Source organism: Budorcas taxicolor, chromosome 5, assembly GCF_023091745.1.
Source record: "Budorcas taxicolor isolate Tak-1 chromosome 5, Takin1.1, whole genome shotgun sequence".
Taxonomy (NCBI): Eukaryota; Metazoa; Chordata; class Mammalia; order Artiodactyla; family Bovidae; genus Budorcas; species Budorcas taxicolor.
The window spans coordinates 142,878,297-142,897,994 of NC_068914.1; the positions used below are offsets into that span (position 1 = coordinate 142,878,297).

The window sequence follows — 19,698 nt, forward strand, 5'->3', positions numbered from 1 at the left end:
ATGTCCTGGCTATTATAAACAGTGCTGCGATGAACACTGGGGTACACGTGTCTCTTTCAATTCTGGTTTCCTCGGTGTGTATGCCCAGCAGTGGGATTGCTGGATATTACCTCATTTAATCCTAAAAAATTTGAAATTTATGAAAAATAAATATCAAGTTTTTTTACGAGGTGATAATACAACCTAACAGTGATTGTTAACTTTTTGTTGGCTTTTCTTTTGTCTTAATTTCAAGAACATACTCATGTAGATAAGCACAAACACATCCACAACTGATGAACATTGAATAGTCTGTTATTTCATATAAGCCTCAGCCTTTAGTTAGCCCCAAAAGAAACAAACTCAAAGAACTCAAAATTTCAAAATACGGAAAAGAGGATGATGTTAAAAAAAATGTTAGCATTGGAAACCTAGTATTTGCCATCTGCAAGGTATACTTCTTAAAAAATAATCTTGGTGATATCACATTTTTCAAAATATTATGTATGCTATATTTCTCCTATTATAAAATTAAAAATTGATATGTATTTTCTGACTTTCTTTATACACAGAGCCCATTGGAAGTTTATTTTGCTTTCTGTCTTGGTATTTTAATAATATGAGCTAACAGGTCACAATTATTAGTATTCAGAAATATTTTTACCATGTAAGCAGAGTTCAAGCAAAATTTTAACAAGACAATAATTGCTCAAAAATATTTAAATATTAGTCAGAGCCCCTGTTTGAGTTTCCTGAGCCATACAGCAAATTCCCATTGGCTATCTATTTTACATATGGTAATGTAAGTTTCCATGTTACTCTTTCCATACATCTCACCCTCTCCTCCCCTCTCCCCATGTCCATAAGTCTATTCTCTGTGTCTATTTCTCCATTGTGTGTCATCACTCAGTCGTGTCCGACTCTTTGTGACCCCATGGACTGTAGCCTACCAGGCTCCTTCTTCCATGGGATTTTCCAGGCAAGAGTACTGGAGTGGGGTGCCATTTCCTTCTCCAGGAGATCTTCCCGACCCAGGGATCGAACCCAGGTCTCCTGCATTGCAAGCAGATGCTTTACCCTCTAAGCCACCAGGGAAGCCCTATTTCTCAATTGCTGCCCTGTAAATAATTCTTCAGGGAGATGTGGGGGAGGATCAAAAGAGAGGGGATATATATATACCTATGGCTGATTCATATTGAGATTTGACAGAAAACAACAAAATTCTGTAAAGTAATTATTGTTCAATAAAAAAATATGTAAATAAATTAAAAAGCTAAAAAATTTAAATATTAGCAAAAGAGATACATTTTTTGGGATTTCATCACTTCTTCCATTAATGTGCTTTTCAAATTTTTTATTTTTGCTTTTTCATTTTTCTCAAAAAATTTTATTCTGTATTGGAGTAAGCTAACAGTATTATGATAGTTTCAGGTGATGGCAAAGGGACCCAGACATAAACATACATGTATCCATTCTCCCCCAAACTCCTCTCCCATCCAGCCTGCCACATTAGTTCCCTGTGCTACATGGTAGGTCCTTGTTAGTTATCCACTTTAAATAGAGCAGTGTGTACGTGTCCATCTGAAACTCCCTAGCTATCCTTTCCCGACATCCTTCCTCCCTCTCCTGAAAACATAGTTCTTTAAGTCTGAGAATCTGTTTCTGCTTTGTAAATAAGTTCATTGGTATCATTTCTTTTTAGCTTCAGCATATAAGGAGTGTCACATGATATTTCTCCTTCTCTGTCTGACTTACTTTACTCAGTATAACGACTGATCTTTAAGTTCATCCATGTTGCTGCAGGGCAAGAAGGCCCGACGTGCTACAGTCCATGAGGTTGTAAGGAGTCAGACAGGACTGACTGATAGAACAACAGCACCATGACGCTGCAAATGGCATTATTTAAATTTTGGATACAACACGACATTCAGTCACAATGTTTTCTTTGTTTTGTAACACTTCCAGTCTTTTCTTGTGGCCAGGTTTCATGTCAAATGCCCCTTAAGTTTGTTCTTCTGATGTTTTTCTCTTGTTTAGACTGGAGAGGTGGGATTTTCAGAAAAACTACCACGAAGGTGAACTAACCTAACCATGAGGTCTTATCAGGGATACATTTATCCACAAGGTATCAATGGTGATCTTAACCTTATCCCTTGGTTAATTTGTGTTTGTCAGGTTTTCCCACTGTGGAGTTATCATTTTCTTCTTTCCAAGCTCTGTTCTATGAAAGTAAGCAAGTCACCAAAGCCAGTCCACCCTCAGTCAGAGTTAAACTTCACCTCCTGGGCAGAAGAATGTCTGAAATTTTTCTGTAAAGATTTGTCTTTTCTCTCCCATTTAATTATTCAATCACTTATTTTTAATAGCATGGGCTCACTGATATTAATTTTATTCTTGGGTTTATAATGCAATACTACTTTATTACTTTTGTTGCATAAATTGTTCCACTTTTGCCTATTGGGAGATCTTTTAGGTAGCTCCTCTGTGCCTTTGACCTACCCTAATCTTTTTATTTTTGAGCACTTTCTTTCTGTCATAGTATGACACTCTCAGCTTATATATTTTCTCTGTGCCAACTTTAGAATCAGTCATTTCTCCAAAGAGCTCTAGTTCCTTTTACTGATGAATAACATTTTAAAACCAAGATCTGAGTACTGGGTATGTTTGCTGCTTTTGGGGTTTCACTGCTTCTAACTTTTCAAGTGGAAGGAGCTAGGCATTGTATTAACCCACGTATACACACATACATGTATTTGTTTGTATATTTCTTCATCTGTATATACACTGGGTGAAACATGAGTTCAAACAGATGTTTCTGACTCTAATCTAGTGGCACAATATTTAGTCTAACCTTCCTTTTCTGCTTGATCGGTAACTTGCTTTTCAGTTCAGTTCAGCTCAGTCGCTCAGTCGTGTCTGGCTCTTTGCGACCCCATGAATCACAGCATGCCAGGCCTCCCTGTCCATCACCATCTCCCGGAGTTCACTCAAACTTATGTCTGTCGAGTTGGTGATGTCATCCAGCCATCTCATCCTCTGTCGTTCCCTTCTCCTCCTGCCCCCAACCCCTCCCAGCATCAGGGCCTTTTCCAATGAGACAACTCTTCGCATGAGGTGGCCAAAGTACTGGAGTTTCAGCTTCAGCATCAGTCCTTCTGATGAAAACCCAGGACGGAGCTCCTTTAGGATGGACTGGTTGGATCTCCTTGCAGTCCAGGGGACTCTCAAGAGTCTTCTCCAACACCACAGTTCAAAAGCATCAATTCTTCAGTGCTCAGCTTTCTTCACAGTCCAACTCTCACATCCATACACGACCACTGGAAAAACCATAGCCTTGACTAGACAGACCTTTGTTGGCAAAGTAATGTCTCTGCTTTTCAATATGCTATCTAGGTTGGTGATAACTTTCCTTCCAAGGAGTAAGCGTCTTTTAATTTCCTGGCTGCAATCACCATCTGCAGTGATTTTGGAGCCCCCCAAAATAAAGTCTGACACTGTTTCCACTGTTTCCCCATCTATTTGCCATGAAGTGATGGGACCAGATGCCATGATCTTAGTTTTCTGAATTTGTACATAAATCCCCTCTTGTTTGGATTTCTTTCCCATTCAGGTCAGCACAGAACACTGAGCAGAGTTCTCTGTGCTATACAGTTGATTCTCATTTGTTATCTATTTTATACATAGTATCAATAGTTTAAATATGTAAATCCCAATCTCCCAATTCCTCCCACTCCCCTTCCCTCCTTGATAATTATACATTTAATCTCTACATCTGTCTCTCTACTTTTGCTTTGCAAATAAGGTCGTCTATACCTGAATCATGCTTTTCAATCTCTACTTTCCCACTTTGAAAATTGCCCTGCTGTACATGGGCTCCTGTAACCATTCAATTGCATTTAAATTATCTTCTTATCAGCAGGGTTGAGAGTCTGGAAATTGTGATATCATTTTTGCTCCTTAACCACCACTATGAAATTTTGCTTTCCTTCTCCAAGGGTATGTTTTTTATTAATTGACCTATAATCTGACCCATTTTTGTTTTTTATCTTATACTGCTGCTGCTGCTGCTGCTTCTGCATCGCTTCAGTCGTGTCCGACTCTGTGCGACCCCATAGATGGCAGCCTGCCATGCTCCCCCGTCCCTGGGATTCTCCAAGCAAGAACACTGGAGTGGGTTGCCATTTCCTTCTCCAATGCATGAAAGTGAAAAGTGAAAGTGAAGTCGCTCAGTCGTGTCCGACTCTTTGCGACCCCATGGACAGCAGCCCACCAGGCTCCTCTGTCCATGGGATTTTCCAGGCAAGAGTACTGGAGTGCGGTGCCATTGCCTTCTCCACTTATCTTATGGGCCCCTGCCAATATTTTCATGACAATTGATTAGTTTATAGAGCAGAATCCATTTTTCATGGTACAATCAAGTGGTAGGTGACAATCTAAGACACACTGGTTGATCATCAGAGGGTGCTAATAGATAACCATCTTAACTATATGAATATCTAAGAGAGCAATTTTGAAGCTATCTCCCCATTGTTTTTTTTTGCAGTGGTGAAAATTGTAGGATTGTGTGGTACAGTTTTCAAATAAACTCTAAAACTTCCTCAGCAATTTCTTTAAAAAGTTAGAATAATAGTAGCGACAAAAAATTACAAAATAAAAAATTGTACTGTATGTGTGTGTGTGTGTTAGTCACTCAGTCGCGTCCGACTCTTGTGACCCCTTCAACTGTAGTCCGCTAGGCCCCTCTGTCCTTGGGATTCTCCAGGCAAGATTATTGGAATAGGTTGCCATTCCCTTCTCCATTGCTCTGTATATTCAGAAGGAAAAGTACCATTACTCTGATAGATATTTATTGGTAATCCTTTTCATGATTTCAGATAAACTATCCTCATATATTGATGCCTTTGAGACAAAACACTATGTGTGTATATAGGAAAATTTCACTGTTTTCTAGGTTATTTCCTGGACTAACTGGAAAATTATACCTCATTTTTTCTTAATAATGGCATTAAAGTAAACCTAAAGAACAACTGTCCTTTAGCTGCAATCAGTATGTAAAGTACTTTTAATAACGTGTGATGTGAAATATATGACTTTGCTTTTTCTTCTTTCCCATGTGCCTTTTTTTCTTGAAAGCAACTTTTCTCTTTAGGAATTAGCCCTCAGTTCAATTTCACATGCAGATTCTTTACCATCTGAGCCACCAGGGAAGCTGAAGATTACTGAAGTGTGTAGCCTATCTCTTCTCCAAGGGATCTTATACAGTTATAAATATTTGTTATACAATATTTCATTACATATATATAATATATATCACTTGTACTGTTTTCCATATCTTGGCCATTAATGTTAATAAACAATGCTACAATGAACATAATAGTAAAGATATCTGTTCATATTCCTATCTTCATTTCCTTTGGTTATATATCCAGAAGTAGAATTTCTGGATCATATGGCAGTTCTATTTTTGATATTTTGAGAAATCTCCATACTGTTTTCCATAGTGCCACATCCATTTTTATTCCTACCAATAGTGCAAAGGGTTTTCCTTTTCTCCTTTCTTCACTAATACCTCTTCTCTCTTTTCTTTTCGATGTTAGCCATTCCAACAGTGGTGAGATATTATCTCGTGGTTTTGATTTAAATTTCCCTGATTATTAGTGATGCTGAGTACCTTTCCATGTTGGTCATCTGCGTGTCTTTGAAAAAATGTCTGTTCAGTTTTTCTGACCATTTAGAAAAATCGGATTTTCTTTTTGTATTGAGTTGTATGACTCCCTTATGTATTTTGGGTATTGTGTATGTGATTGTTCACTCAGTTGTATCTGACTCTCTGTGACTCCATAGACTGTAGCCCACCAGGTTTCTCTGTCCGTGAGATTTTCCAGGTAGGATTACTGGAGTGGGTTGCCATTTCCTAATCCAGGGGATTCTTCCTGACCCAAGGATCAAACCGAAGTGTCTTGTGTCTCCTGCATCAGCAGGCAGATTTTTATCACTGTGCCACCTGGGAAATCTATTTTGGATATTAACTTTTATCAGATATATGGTTTTCAAGTGTTTTCTACTATTTTGAGGTTTTTCTTTTCATTTTGTTGGTATTTTCATTTGCCCTCATATGCAGAAATTTTTTAGTTAGATATAGTCTTTTTAATTCAGTAAATTTTCCTACATTAACATATGCCTGTGTCATAAAGAAGATTTCAATAAGGTGATTATATTGGGTGTATAGTATTTCATTATATTAATAAGGAATTAACCAATCCCTAGTTTATGGACATATATTTTTTAATATTTCTGGTTCTCAAATATAGTACTGTCATGAGTGTTAAGAAAATTTGTTCACAACATGAAATTTTTAATGCCAAATCACTCTTTGCTTTTATTTCCCTATATCTATTAGAATTTCTTTTAAAATATGATAAATATGCAATATAATATGAGGCCTAATAAATAAATATGGGCTCTCTTTTTCTCTTATTCACAGTCCATTTGCCTGTGATCACCAGTGTCAATAATTTTCTATATTCACATGAATTAAACATATTTGCATATATTGTTTCTTCTTGTTTTTTATTCTTCTTTTTATGTTGTTCCCCTCATTTTCCTTCCTTTTTCCCTTTTTTATATGCTATTATAAATGCCCACTACTTTGCTACTTGGTTTTTGCTCCTAAACATAACAAAACATATTAGAACCTTCCTTCTAACTATTCTTTAAAGTGTTCTCTTTTTGAAACACCTGGATATATAACCACCCAAGTGGAGAGGTGGTTAATATCACAGGGCTATAGTACAGTAAAATTTATTTCATGCTAATATAATAGAACTACCCAAGAATAGGATATTGTGTATGCCCATATAATATTATAATATTGGCTTATAAGTGATATTCACACATTAACGATTAATACTTTTGCTTTTTTCCGACTTACCTGAATCCTGACCCAAAGCAACACAATCAGATTTTTAAATATAGAGTTAGAAAGTAAACAAAATAAAATTGAATTACAATATAGGCAGAAAGTCAGTGTAGAATATTTTTTATGAAGTCTCTGCTTTCTCCATTCCTGGCTTTACTGAGATCTTTGAAAAGTAAAGTTATAATAATCTTTTTAGTTTCATACATTAAAAGATAAAATGGGATCTATTTTAGGATTACTTGTAAAACCATTTGATCTGAACTGGATATAGGAGGATGGGAAACTTATTACCACTGCCTGTATCTGAGGTATCGTGTGTGGTTTCAACCAGACTTGAACATAGTTTCTATGAGGTTATAAACCCAATGAGAAAAATCTTATGTCTATTTTTGTTTGTGTACAGTATCTATTTATTCCCACTGAAAATACTGAATTTTTTTTCAGTTGAGCAGTGAAGAGTAAAAGGTTTATTTCAGTGGCTAACCCAACCATATTTATATGAATAGAAGTTGCTTTCCCTTTGAAACAAAGTTGGGTGGTGGGGGTAGTATCAAAAAACTTTAAGCCAGTCTGTCACTATTTGGACATACAGATTTTATTTTGTGATTTCCATCTTCAAGTGCCATTCTATATAGGCAGTCATTTAAATTTACCTTTGATGAACAGATGTCATTTCCAGTGTTATTCCTTTTTCTAATACTCAAGTTTCATGAAACATTTCACTTTAGAATACTCAGTTATATTATTTATGATAGTGGCTTTTCCTAATTAATTTCTGGAGTGATGGACTATTAGCTAAATAAACCAGATGATACTTAAAGGCTTGTTGTATATGGTTTAGTTAAGTAGGGGTGACTTTATTTCTGTATACCTATTAGAAAATATCCAGTTATAGATTCACATTTCCTCTGTGGGGTTTTGGTTTTTTTTTTTTTTTGCCAAATTTAGTTAGTTTCATACAGTTGTATGAAATGTAAGTAGCTGCCCCACCTGAGGCTATGTGTGGTCTTCTCATCAACTCTAGGAAGAAAGTGGAAGAAATAACTCTTCATTCACCTGCGAACATCTTTGTAAGCTCTACTTCACACTTGGGATAAATAAATAATCCAAAAGGCTCTAGAATGTCAGATGCTTCAGACTGTGAACAACCTCCAGGTATTTTTTCTTTTTAAATCTAAATGACCTATGCCATTTTAATGAAAATACAATTTTGGTTGTTTTTATTTGATATAATGCTAGTTGTGATTATTCTAGGAGCATTATATTTGTAACATTTCCCAGATTACCTGAAAGAGTGCTTTTAAATATATTTTAAAAAATAATTATCTTATTTCTTGACTCGGTCCAAAGTGTAATCAACCAGCTTAAATACTTTCCTAAAAGTATTGGGAAGCTGGATGGGCTGTTGAGTGGAAATGTGATTTGAGTATCTTTGATTTTATTTCTATAATGTTTGTATTTCTAGGGATCTTTGGACATAGTAAGGTTCTCAAATTCTAATCTCATTTGTTTTACAAAGTTGTAAAGTTATGATATATTTTCTGTGTTAAAAGAAAATACAGAGCAGACAGAGACCATCCCTATTGTGGACTTGGAACCATCTCTCGCCCTTCCTCCTCCTCCTGAGGATGAATGGGGCCCAATTCCTGAGCACACCAATGTGGACGGTAAAGTAGAGACACTAGAGTTCATTCATTTATGGTCTCTCTTTGTTATCTTTAGGTACACCTTCCATTTTATGTTTCTCTAATTGTTACTATTTGGAAATTTTAAAATTTAGAAAAAATATAGAGACGAGAATGTTTAGAACATATATAGGAGTAAAACAAAAGCGTATTTTCTGGCAGAGTTGTGAAGTTTTCATATATGAAGAAGCATAGTTAAAGACGGAAGAAGCCATGGTCCAAATTTAGAATTGTTTTCTTACATGAAACAGAGAACTTGATTAAGGTTTAAAACTCAGAAAATTTGTAAAAAAGACAAAGAAAGATAAAACCCTATTGCATGATGCCTCTTTTTGATCGTAATTAACCAACATCATTTAATAGAGGAGAGTTTCTCAACCTCAGCTCTAAGGACATTTTGGGCTAGACGACTCTTGGTTATGGGGCATTGGTTAGTGATTGTAGGATGTTTAGCATCTTTTTGACATCTATGCACTAGATGTCAGTACTGCCTGACCCTCAATTATCACATCAAGAATGTTTCCAAATATTTAATATTGTCCTCTGGGGGTTAAACTTTCCTCTGGTTGATAACCACCAGGTTATATTATACAGAAAGTTAAATAAATGATTTGGATATTAGTTATAAAAATAACTATTCTTTGTTTATGGGAGCTTTTCATTTTGTTTCAAAAGTACAATTCTTTGTTTTTGAAGTACAAAAAAAAAAAAAAAAAGAAATACGTTTTTTAACACTAGAGTTTATACATTTGTTTTGGAGGGAAATAAACTTACCAACAAAAGACTATTAACAATGATCTCTGAAAGTTTAATTTCTAGAATGTGGGGATGAAGCATATACTTTTGTGAAATTGAGTAAATTATAGGTATTTTTCATCTAAAACCAAATATTGTCCCTTTAAAACAGTCATTAAGATTTACTGTAATTCTTTATGAATGGGGCTTCCCAGGTGGTACTAGTGGTAAAGAACCTGCTTGCCAATGCAGGAGATGTAAGAGATTCAGGTACCCTGGGTCAGGAAGATTCCTTGGAGGAGGGATGATAACCCACTCCAGTATTCTTCCCTGGAGAATCTCATGGACAGAGGAGCCTGATGCGCTACAGTCCATAGGGTGGCAAAGAGTCCGACATGACTGAAGTGACTTAGCGCGCACACATCAAGGGAATCTACTACAGGTCATCAAGTTTAAAAAAAAAGAGTTCTATCTTAATAATAGCACCGATTTAATATAGATAAGCACTTCTCTATCTGATTATATTAATGAGGGTAATGTAGTCTGAATTGAAAGTTTGTACTTAATATTTAAGGATAATTTTAATAATACCTGTATGTAAATTTTTTACCTGCACTGTAAGTCCCCAAAGATATGCTCAGGTTTAATGATTCACTAGGAGAACTCACAGGACCCTATAGAGTTGCACTTGTAGCTGAGATTTATGACAATGGAAGGATAACACACATAATCAGCAAAGGGGAAAGGTGCATGAAGTGAAGTGTGGGGAAGACCAGGCTCAACCTTCCTAGACTCCTCTCCCAGTAGAGTCACACGGGTCACAGGAATTCCCCCAGCAATACATCATGACAATGTGTCAAATGTTGACAACCAGGGAAACTCATTAGAGAATCAATGCTCAGAGTATTTATTAGGGAGTTAATCCCATAGGTAGCATCTGGTTGGCATGTAACAAAATTCCAGACTTCCCAAAGAGAAGCAAAGCTATACTGTTTGTACAAACAGAGAAGACAAGGTGAGCCATTCCTAACAATTAGTAGTTGTGGAAACTCTACTGAAATCTAGGTTTCCAGATCCCAGCCATGGCCAACCTTGTAAGCAGGCCTTTCAAGATAGAAATCAGGTCTGCTACATTAATTATTTTCTGTAATTCCTCTGAAATATTTTTGCCTCTCTTATTCAGCCTAATACTTTATAGTAATTCAACACATTGGGTATTATTTTTCATAAAATATACAGCACTTAACCAATAACATTAAAATAATGATATTAATCTTTCAAATAACAGGAGCTTACTTCATCTCTGATTTTTCACTCACTCTGTTTCTTAGCTTCTCGTTTTTCCTTCTCTCTCTATGGAATAATTCCTGTGATCCTGGGAATCTTCAGCCTGCTGCTTTTGATGCTGTGTGGATTCTTTGGTTACCACTGTAAGTCCAATTAATTGGAGAAAAAGAAGTAATAGGCTGTTTGTCAGATTATCATGTTTCTTTAAATCATTTCCAGATAATAGTTTTTGCTAAATGTTTCATTGCCATACTGAATGGAGAACAGAAAAAAATGATATAAAAATATTACACTTTTTATTTTATGAATGAATTTAACCTTGTGAGCTCTCAATAATCATTTTTTCCCAAGGAGATTATATTATTGAAATTACTGCAGTAGATATTAATAGTAGTGATTTATTCTGTATTATTTTGAAGATTACAACCTACTAAGATATCAAGCTGAGTGAATGTGTAACATCTTTACTCTGAAAATAAACAGTAACTTCTTTTACTATTTCTTCATACTGCCCATTTAGCCAGCATCATAAATTAGATCAACAGAATATTCTAATTAGTATTAAAATTGTTCACAACTATTTAAGTATAGTGTTTTCACATTGATAATGTTAGTTTGAAATTCAGAATTTTAAGATTTGATTAGAAAGTGAAATTCTACACATTACATCAAGTCATGATGCCACAAGATTTATTTGAGACTTGGCTTTTGTAGTTGTCATCTGTTTTAATCAGCTGAAGCATTGTTCTGTTAATATAAGCATATGTTCAATCTTACAAGGAATTAGGATGATATTCTAGATTTAGGTGTAGACTTTAAAAGTAACAGTGGATAAATGAAAACATATTTGGTTAAATATCTTATTTTAGTTGTTAAAACATTTGTTGGGAATTTTATTAAGGAAATGTTATAAAAATTAAGCTTCACAATCTCTCTACCATTTCATAACTGAGCATGTGTTTTATACTTATCTGGAATTCTTGTTCTAGATTTTCAAAGTGTTCAGGAATCAGAGAGCAAGATGAAGAGCCTTAACCAATGGATTGAGTCTTTTGAAAACAAAGAGGAAATATTTCTTCAGGTTCAAAAAGTTCTTGACCAAAATGAAGGTAATTTTAGAACTAGAACAAATTATCTTTACAGAATGCTAGACTGTTTTTCTTGTTGCAGCCGTAAAATGATTGGATAAAAAGGGCTTCCCTGGTGTCTCAGAGGTTAAAGCATCTGCCTGCAATGTGGGAGTCCTGGGTTCGATCTCTGGGTAGGGAATTTCCCATGGAGAAGAAAATGACAACCCAATCCAGTATTCTTGCCTGGAGAATCCCATGGACAGAGGAGCCTGGTGGGCTACAGTACACAGGGTCGCAAAAAGTCGGACATGACTAAGCGACTTCACTTCTTCACTTCATATAATAAAAAAGGAGTTTATACAGCAGCATGGTGGTTTTGATGGCATTTTTTTTTTTAATTCTTCATTGATCTTCTGAAACTGCAGGAGTCCCATATTTACCAAATATATCCTCTTGTATTAGTTGACTAACTTGTTTACTCAGTTAAGCATTCACATTTAGTCAATGCACACCAGGTGCCAGCCACTTGGCTGGTGATCAGTGATAAATACAATATGAACCTTGCCCTTGGGAAGCTTAGAGAAAATATATAAACCAAACATAAACAAAAGTTTCAAAGTGTGCAGTAGAGGTATGTGCAAAATGTTCAGGGAGCATGAAAATGGAAGAATACAAATATCTGGAAATCAATGGCATTTTCACAGTTTGTAAGTGCCTCCTAAGGAAGGGGTGTTTATAATAATTATCATAAGGCTCCTTTTATGCTAATTAAATTTTAATATAAAAATAGTGTAGATAAGTATTTTACAAAGGCCTTGCATTAAAATGTTAGTTTTTTCCTTTGAGATATTGAACCTATATTGAATAATTAAATGAACAACCTGAGAGTCCATTAGTGATTCATCATGCTAAAAGCCCAGTTTCTTTTTTTATTGAAATGTGATTAATGCATAACTGTGTGTAATTTTTTTTAATTTTTCATCAGTATACTTTTATTTTTAATTTTATTTATTTATTTTTCAAATTTATTTATTAATTTTTTTACTTTACAAGATGTATTGCAAAACTTTGTGTAATTTGAGCTGTACAACATGTGGTTTTGAAACATTTGTGTATCGCAATATGGTTACTATAATAGCATTAGCTTATGCCTTTATTATGACACAAGTTGTCAATTCGTTTTTTGTGCTGACAATAATTGAGATCTATTCCTTTAGCAATTTTGAGCTTATAATACAGTACTGCTGACTATAATCACTAAATTGTGCATTTTTAAAGGCTAATTTCTAAGAACTTAATTACTTCAGGCAGAGATGAAGCTAATTAAGTAGGGAAGGGAACTGAACTAAAACTATTTGCACACTGTGCCTCTGGACCATTGTTATTATTATGACTCTTGAAACAGTACAAAATCAGATGAAATGTGTGGTGATCTCTAATGTGAAGTCTTGTCTTATATAGAAATCCTAGAGAAGCTCCAAAACCAGAATGAGAATATGACTGAGGCTCTACAACAACTAAATGCAAAAGGAGGTAATTTGGAAGTGACACAATTCTGAGTTGACAATAATTTTTAATAATGACCTCATTCTTTTAAGCAGGGAGTGTGAAGACATAAGGCCTTGTTTGGGAGGGTCTGTGGGCTCTGATTTATATTTTCTTTCCTAGGAGACGGGTGTGGATCTCCTCTGAGTCACTGGGTGCAACACAGAGACCACTGCTACCACCAGACTGTGAAAACGGTTTCTTGGTCGGAGTGTTCAGAGCTTTGTGTCTCTTTGAATGCTACATTTTTAAAGACAGAAAGGAGTAGATTGATGGTGAGATTGCATTTCATTCTTTACTTCTGGGATATAAATGTGTAGTAACCACCAGTGGAAGGAAGGGCTCACCGGCAGCTCTGAAACCAGGGTAAGGGGCACTCTCCTGTTGCATTTCCACTCTTCTTTCCCTTGAGTGCCCCACCTTTCTTTCCTAACATACACACATGCATTCATTGCGGAAACGGCATTTGCTGTTCCCTCTTCCCTGGTGTCTCAGAGGGTAAAGAATCTGCCTGCAGTGCAAGAGACCTAGGTTCTATCCCTGGGTTGAGAAGATCCCCTAGAGAAGGGAATGGCAATCCACTCCAGTATTCTTGTCTGGAGAATTCCATGGACAGAGGAACCTGGTAGGTTATAGTCCTTGAGGTTCCAAAGAGTCCAACATGACTGAGCAACTAATACTTTCACTTCACTGCATGTAATATTCTTCTCTCTGGTACAACCATGGTGAACTACTTCATTTCCTTCAACTGTTTATACACTTGTCACCTTCTTAATGAGACCTGCCCTGACACTCCTACTTAAAATTGCAACCTGTGTATCAGTGCCCACCCCACCCCTCGACCACTCCACTGTACTTGTGGGCATTCTTACCCTGTTCTAATTTTCATAGCACTTGTCACCTTCTTATATATCATATCATTTATATGTATGTTGTTAACTTCTATCTGGCCTACAACCCCCCAAAGCAGGGATTTTTCTCATTTTTGTTCAATGATATATCTCAAGCTCTAAGAACAGGCACAGAGTTGAATAAATGTTAAAAAAAAAAAAAAGTGATTCATATATTGGTTTGGTGTCCTCTTCAATAGAAAATTTTCTGTTAGATCATTACTTACTATTTGGATAAAAAAATAATAATATTAACCCTCAGATATGCAGGTGACACCACCCTCATGGCAGAAAGTGAAGAGGAACTAAAAAGCCTCTTGATGAAAGCGAAGGTGGAGAGTGAAAAAGTTGGCTTAAAGCGTAACATTCAGAAAATGAAGATCATGGCATCTGGTCCCATCACTTCATGGGAAATAGATGGGGAAACAGTGGAAACAGTGTCAGACTTTATTTTGGGGGGGCTCCAAAATCACTGCAGATGGTGATTACAGCCATGAAATTAAAAGACGTTTACTCCTTGGAAGGAAAGTTATGACCAACCTAGATAGCATATTGAAAAGCAGAGATATTACTTTGCCAACAAAGGTCCGTCTAGTCAAGGCTATGGCTTTTCCAGTGGTCATGTATGGATGTGAGAGTTGGACTGTGAAGAAAGCTGAGCACCGAAGAACTGATGCTTTTGAACTGTGATGTTGGGGAAGACTCTTGAGAGTCCCATGGACTGCAAGGAGATTCAACCAGTCCATCCTAAAGGAGATCAGTCCTAGGTGTTCATTGGAAGGACTGATGCTGAAGCTGAAACTCCAATACTTTGGCCATGTCATGTGAAGAGTTGGCTCATTGGAAAAGACCCTGATGCTGGGAAGGACTGGGGGCAGGAGGAGAAGGGGACAACAGAGGATGAGATGGCCGGATGGCGTCGCCGACTCAATGGACATGGGTTTGGGTGGACTCCGGGAGTTGGTGATGGACAGGGAGGCCTGGAGTGCTGCGATTCATGGGGTCACAAAGAGTTGGACATGACCAAGCAATTGAACTGAACTGAAAAGTATTGAAACACAAGCCAAAAATTATGAAGTAGCTATATCAAAAGGAGACAGGAGGTGAGAAAATAGAGCATGAGACTAAAAATTCTGGCTTTATAAAATAGGAAGTCATAGGACAAATTGCCTCTGGAGAAAGGCATTTAGTGAAAGAGGAATGGCTAAATATATATATATATATACGTATACATATATACTATATATATATATTTCGCATCACTTGACTTCTAAAACCAAGTGCATGTATTTGTGCAATAAATTTAAAAAAACTGTGCAAGTTAAAAAAAGTAGATGAATTAAAATACAGTTAACACTGTGCCCTTTCTTTTTACAACTTAAATATTTCTAAAATACACTGAGGAAATAAAAACCCTTTTCATTACTGGGACTAAGCTAAAAAACAAACAAACAAAATGATTAACTTTCTTTGTGTGTGTGTGTGTGTGTGTGTTTAATTCCTGGCTTGAGAAAATGCACAGACACTGAAGAACTCAAATATGTTTTCAGTGTTTATCAGTGGGCATATATATACTGCATTTTTTTAAATGATTCTTTAGATACAAGTTTTTTAGATTCATTTTAGACACAGGACAGGGAAGCCTGGCATGCTGCAGTTCATGGGGTCACAAAGAGTTGGACACAACTGAGTGACTGAACTGAACTGAACTGAGACACAAGTTTTGTATTTTTATGTCTAGTGGACTTTTAGCATTAATAGCTTTGTGCATTCTGTTTCCATGCAGTGTATTCTGAAGTTACTTGCAGTAAACCACACTTGGCTTGGCCTGTCTTATAAGGAAGAGGACAATGAATGGAAGTGGGAGGATGGTTCTCGTCCTTCTGGCCTGTAAGTTTCTGCTACATAATCCAATGCCTTACTCCTGTTCCAATGTCTGGCCTAAAGAGTTTTGAGGAAATAGAGATTATTAGGGACCAAATTTAGTCCTCTTTACTTCTCGCTTTTGTTATTTCATATTATATTGTCAGCAATTTTGTAAATCATTGTCATTTAGATATTTTATAATTAATAGTAAGTATATCCTTATTCTTAGATGACCTGAATTATTACAATTTCAAATAAGAAATATAATTATAGGAAAGAATATCATAAGTATGAATCTGAGTACCTCTCTGGTATTTTTATTGGGAACAAGTATAGATTGGTCATTTCTCATCCAAATAATTTGGGCCTATTTTTTGGTTTTAAAGGCATATTTTTCAGTTGTTATTCAGAAACACTGCCTTAGACAACTATGTCAGGAAAAAATATTTCAGGCTCTTTCATCAGCATGTGCCAATCTAAGAGTAAGATTGATAATCTTGATAGCCAATTATTTTTACTTTGTTCCGTTAGGTTATATTATCGTGATGTTTAGTAAGGCTGTTTTTCTTCTAACTTATAATATCAATACCTTTGACAGTTTTATCCTGTTTATCTTTTTATTTCTTTTAAGATTTCTGGTATATTGTTTGTAACTTCTCTTGCAGGCACAGCTTTCCTTTTTTCCTTTAATAATTTGTTCTTTAAGTTTATTTGCTTTTATCACATGAACAGATGATTAACATTTAAATAAAATGAGATTGCTTATTCATTTGAAATTTATCTTAACACATAAAGGCGTGAAGGAGAAAGCTGAGGCATGTACATGTATGTTCAAATGTAGATGTAATTATATCTGTCTCTCTATGTGTATTTCAATTAGGCAATCAATTGTCAGAGTACTGCTTAAATTATTCATTTTTTAATATAAATTTATTTATTTTAATTGGAGGTTGATTACTTTACAATATTGTATTGGTTTTGCCATACATCAACATGAATCCACCACAGGTATACACATGTTCCCCATCCTGAACCCCCCTCCCTCTTCCCTCCCCTTTATCACTTGTTTTAATATCATTTATCACATACTAAAATTTAATATTTAAATAATTTTAGTCATCATATATGTCCCTTAAATATTTCACAGTTTTTATGAATATTTTTTGTGTAAACATATGTGAATATTTTCCTGAAATTGCTGTACTAATGCATCAAATTTTTAATCTATTTTAACTTTTATGGTTGATCATTTTAATTATTGGAATTTTGTGAGTTGAAAGGTTCACTCTGCTTCAAACCTTGTACAATGTTTGGAACATAGAACATTCAATAGATATGGTGAATTAATAAATGAAATAACATATGAACTATTTTGGCAATTTAATTTTCCAAACATAGCTCAGAATTTCTTTCTAGTTCCTTTGGTATTTTTAAAAGAATTGTACTATGCCTTTAGCAATTCAGTAAATAAGCTTTGCCTTTTTTTTCAGATAGTACTAAACAAACAGTTTTGCTCTAGAGTGGATGAAAAGCCATTTTATTGACATTGAACTAAAATATTCTTTATAACCTAGATCTTTAGTAAAGGATTAAATTCAACCAGAATGTTTGGTAGCATCTGCCCACTAGCATTTCTACCAGTGGTGATTTTATAAATTGAAGTGAGATGAATGTATCAGAGCAGAGGCAACTGTCCCAGAATAATACATATACAGTTGATCCTTGAACAATGTAGAGCATGGGTGGGGGTCAGGGGCACCAAGTCCTCCATGTAGAAGAAAATCTGCTTAGAAGTTTTAGTTGGTCCTTTAAAACTACATGTTAAACTAGCCATGGACCCTGTAATACTGTAATATTTACTATTGAAAAAAATCTTCATATAGTAGAACTGAGTAGCTGAAATCCACGTTGTTCAAGGATCCGTACACACATACATGCACATGCTCTCTCTCACACACAAATACATATATATGTGTGTATATACATATGTATATACAAAAATGGCAACCCACTCCATTATTCTTGCCTAGAGAATCCTGTGGACAGAGGAGCCTGGTGGGCTGCCGTCTACGGGGTCACACAGAGTCGGACACAACTGAAGCGACTTAGCATGCATGCATGCATTGGAGAAGGAAATGGCAACCCACTCCAGTATTCTTGCCTGGAGAATCCTGTGGACAGAGGAGCCTGGTGGGCTGCCGTCTATGGGGTCGCACAGAGTCGGACAAGACAGAAGCGACTTAACTGCATGCATGCATAGCATATATATATATATATACATATATACATATATATATTCTAAATTTTGTTAATAATTCTGGTTAGCTTTTATATCTAACATATTTACAAGTAAAGAATTCCCATTCCAGCTGCAACTGTACATGCACCTGCTTTTTTAAAAAATTAATTATTTTAATTGGAGGCTAATTGCTTTACAATATTGTTGTTGTGCTGATCTACACTTAAACTTAATTCTGTATCTCAGATCATATGTCCTGTCTTTCCTGCTATTGCCATAATTTTCCAAGCTGGAGCAGTCTCTTCTTCTTTATACAGGTGTACCTTTTCCCACATATAAAATATTGGGTTGGCCAAAAGTTTGTTTGGATTTTTCCATAAACTGTTACAGAAAAAAAATGAACAAACATTTTGGACAATAATGTAAAATTGAAAGTCGCTCAGTCCTGTCTGACTCTTTGCGACCCCATGGACTGAACATGGAATTCTCCAGGCCACAATACTGGAGTGGGTAGCCTTTCCCTTCTGCAGGGTATCTTCCAGGCCCAGGAACCGAACCCGGGTCTCCCGCATTGCAAGCAGATTCTTTACCAACTGAGCTATCAAGGAAGCCAATACTTACCAATAATTAACACATTTTGTGAAACTTACATATCATATGCCTATCTCTTTGTATATATACCAACGTATGAGTTCTTTGAAAAGAGGAAGAGTGAGTGCCTTTAGTCTCCTGAATTCCCTACAGTGCCAGGTATAATAAATTTCACACATCATGTTCTAAAGTAATGTTACTTTATTTGAACACAGTGAGTGGCGTCTACCAAAGCCAAGTATGGATTTCCAGGGGAAATGTGTGTATGCAGGTGTGCACACTGTCAACATAGATAACTGCACCGTGTCTTCCTCGTGCCTGTGTGAGAAGCCTGTCTGTGCTTAAAACTCAGAAGAAAAAGCTTAAAAGAAAACTGAAGAGGTTTGCACATCTCAGTAACATTCCATATTCACAATCTGCCTGTCTTTATTCTACTGTCACTTTACATTATTCATAACTCTTTTTTTTTTTGTTGCAGAAATTGATAAATGACTTCATGAAAGAAGAATCCAGAGTCTAGAGTTAAAGCAAAAATATCAGAGTGGCACAGAAAGCACAGACACTCAGAACCTTTTGATTTTTTAAGAATTATACAAATGAATTAATAAACATATTTGTCATAAATACTTAGTCTTTAGGAGTCTTTTTATATTTAAAAATCTACTTATTTATTTTCAATTGTGACCTATGAAAATAAGCCTGTAAAACAAATATAGTGGGGAATATAAGTGATAAATGGTTTACAACATAGCATACAAAAATTTAAAAAATACAAAGAAATATGAATAATAATAATAAAAGGCAGAAAAAATTTAAATTAATTAAAACAAATTGCTAAAGTTATCTGTTTCTCAAAACTGTTTGCAAAAGTCTTCTTAGCAGATTTTCAATA

At 35.6% G+C, this 19,698-nt stretch overlaps 1 protein-coding gene across 1 annotated transcript; it reads left to right on the forward strand.

Annotated features, from left to right (window-relative positions):
* Window positions 1-8,019: 8,019 nt before the first annotated feature.
* Window positions 8,020-19,151, forward strand: LOC128048993 (oxidized low-density lipoprotein receptor 1-like). Its single transcript, XM_052641498.1, has 8 exons — window positions 8,020-8,053; window positions 8,452-8,565; window positions 10,650-10,748; window positions 11,595-11,714; window positions 13,137-13,208; window positions 13,344-13,495; window positions 15,897-16,000; window positions 19,022-19,151. The coding sequence occupies exons 1-8, from the start codon at window positions 8,020-8,022 to the stop codon at window positions 19,149-19,151; spliced, it is 825 nt and encodes a 274-aa protein (XP_052497458.1).
* The last annotated feature ends 547 nt before the right edge of the window (window positions 19,152-19,698 follow it).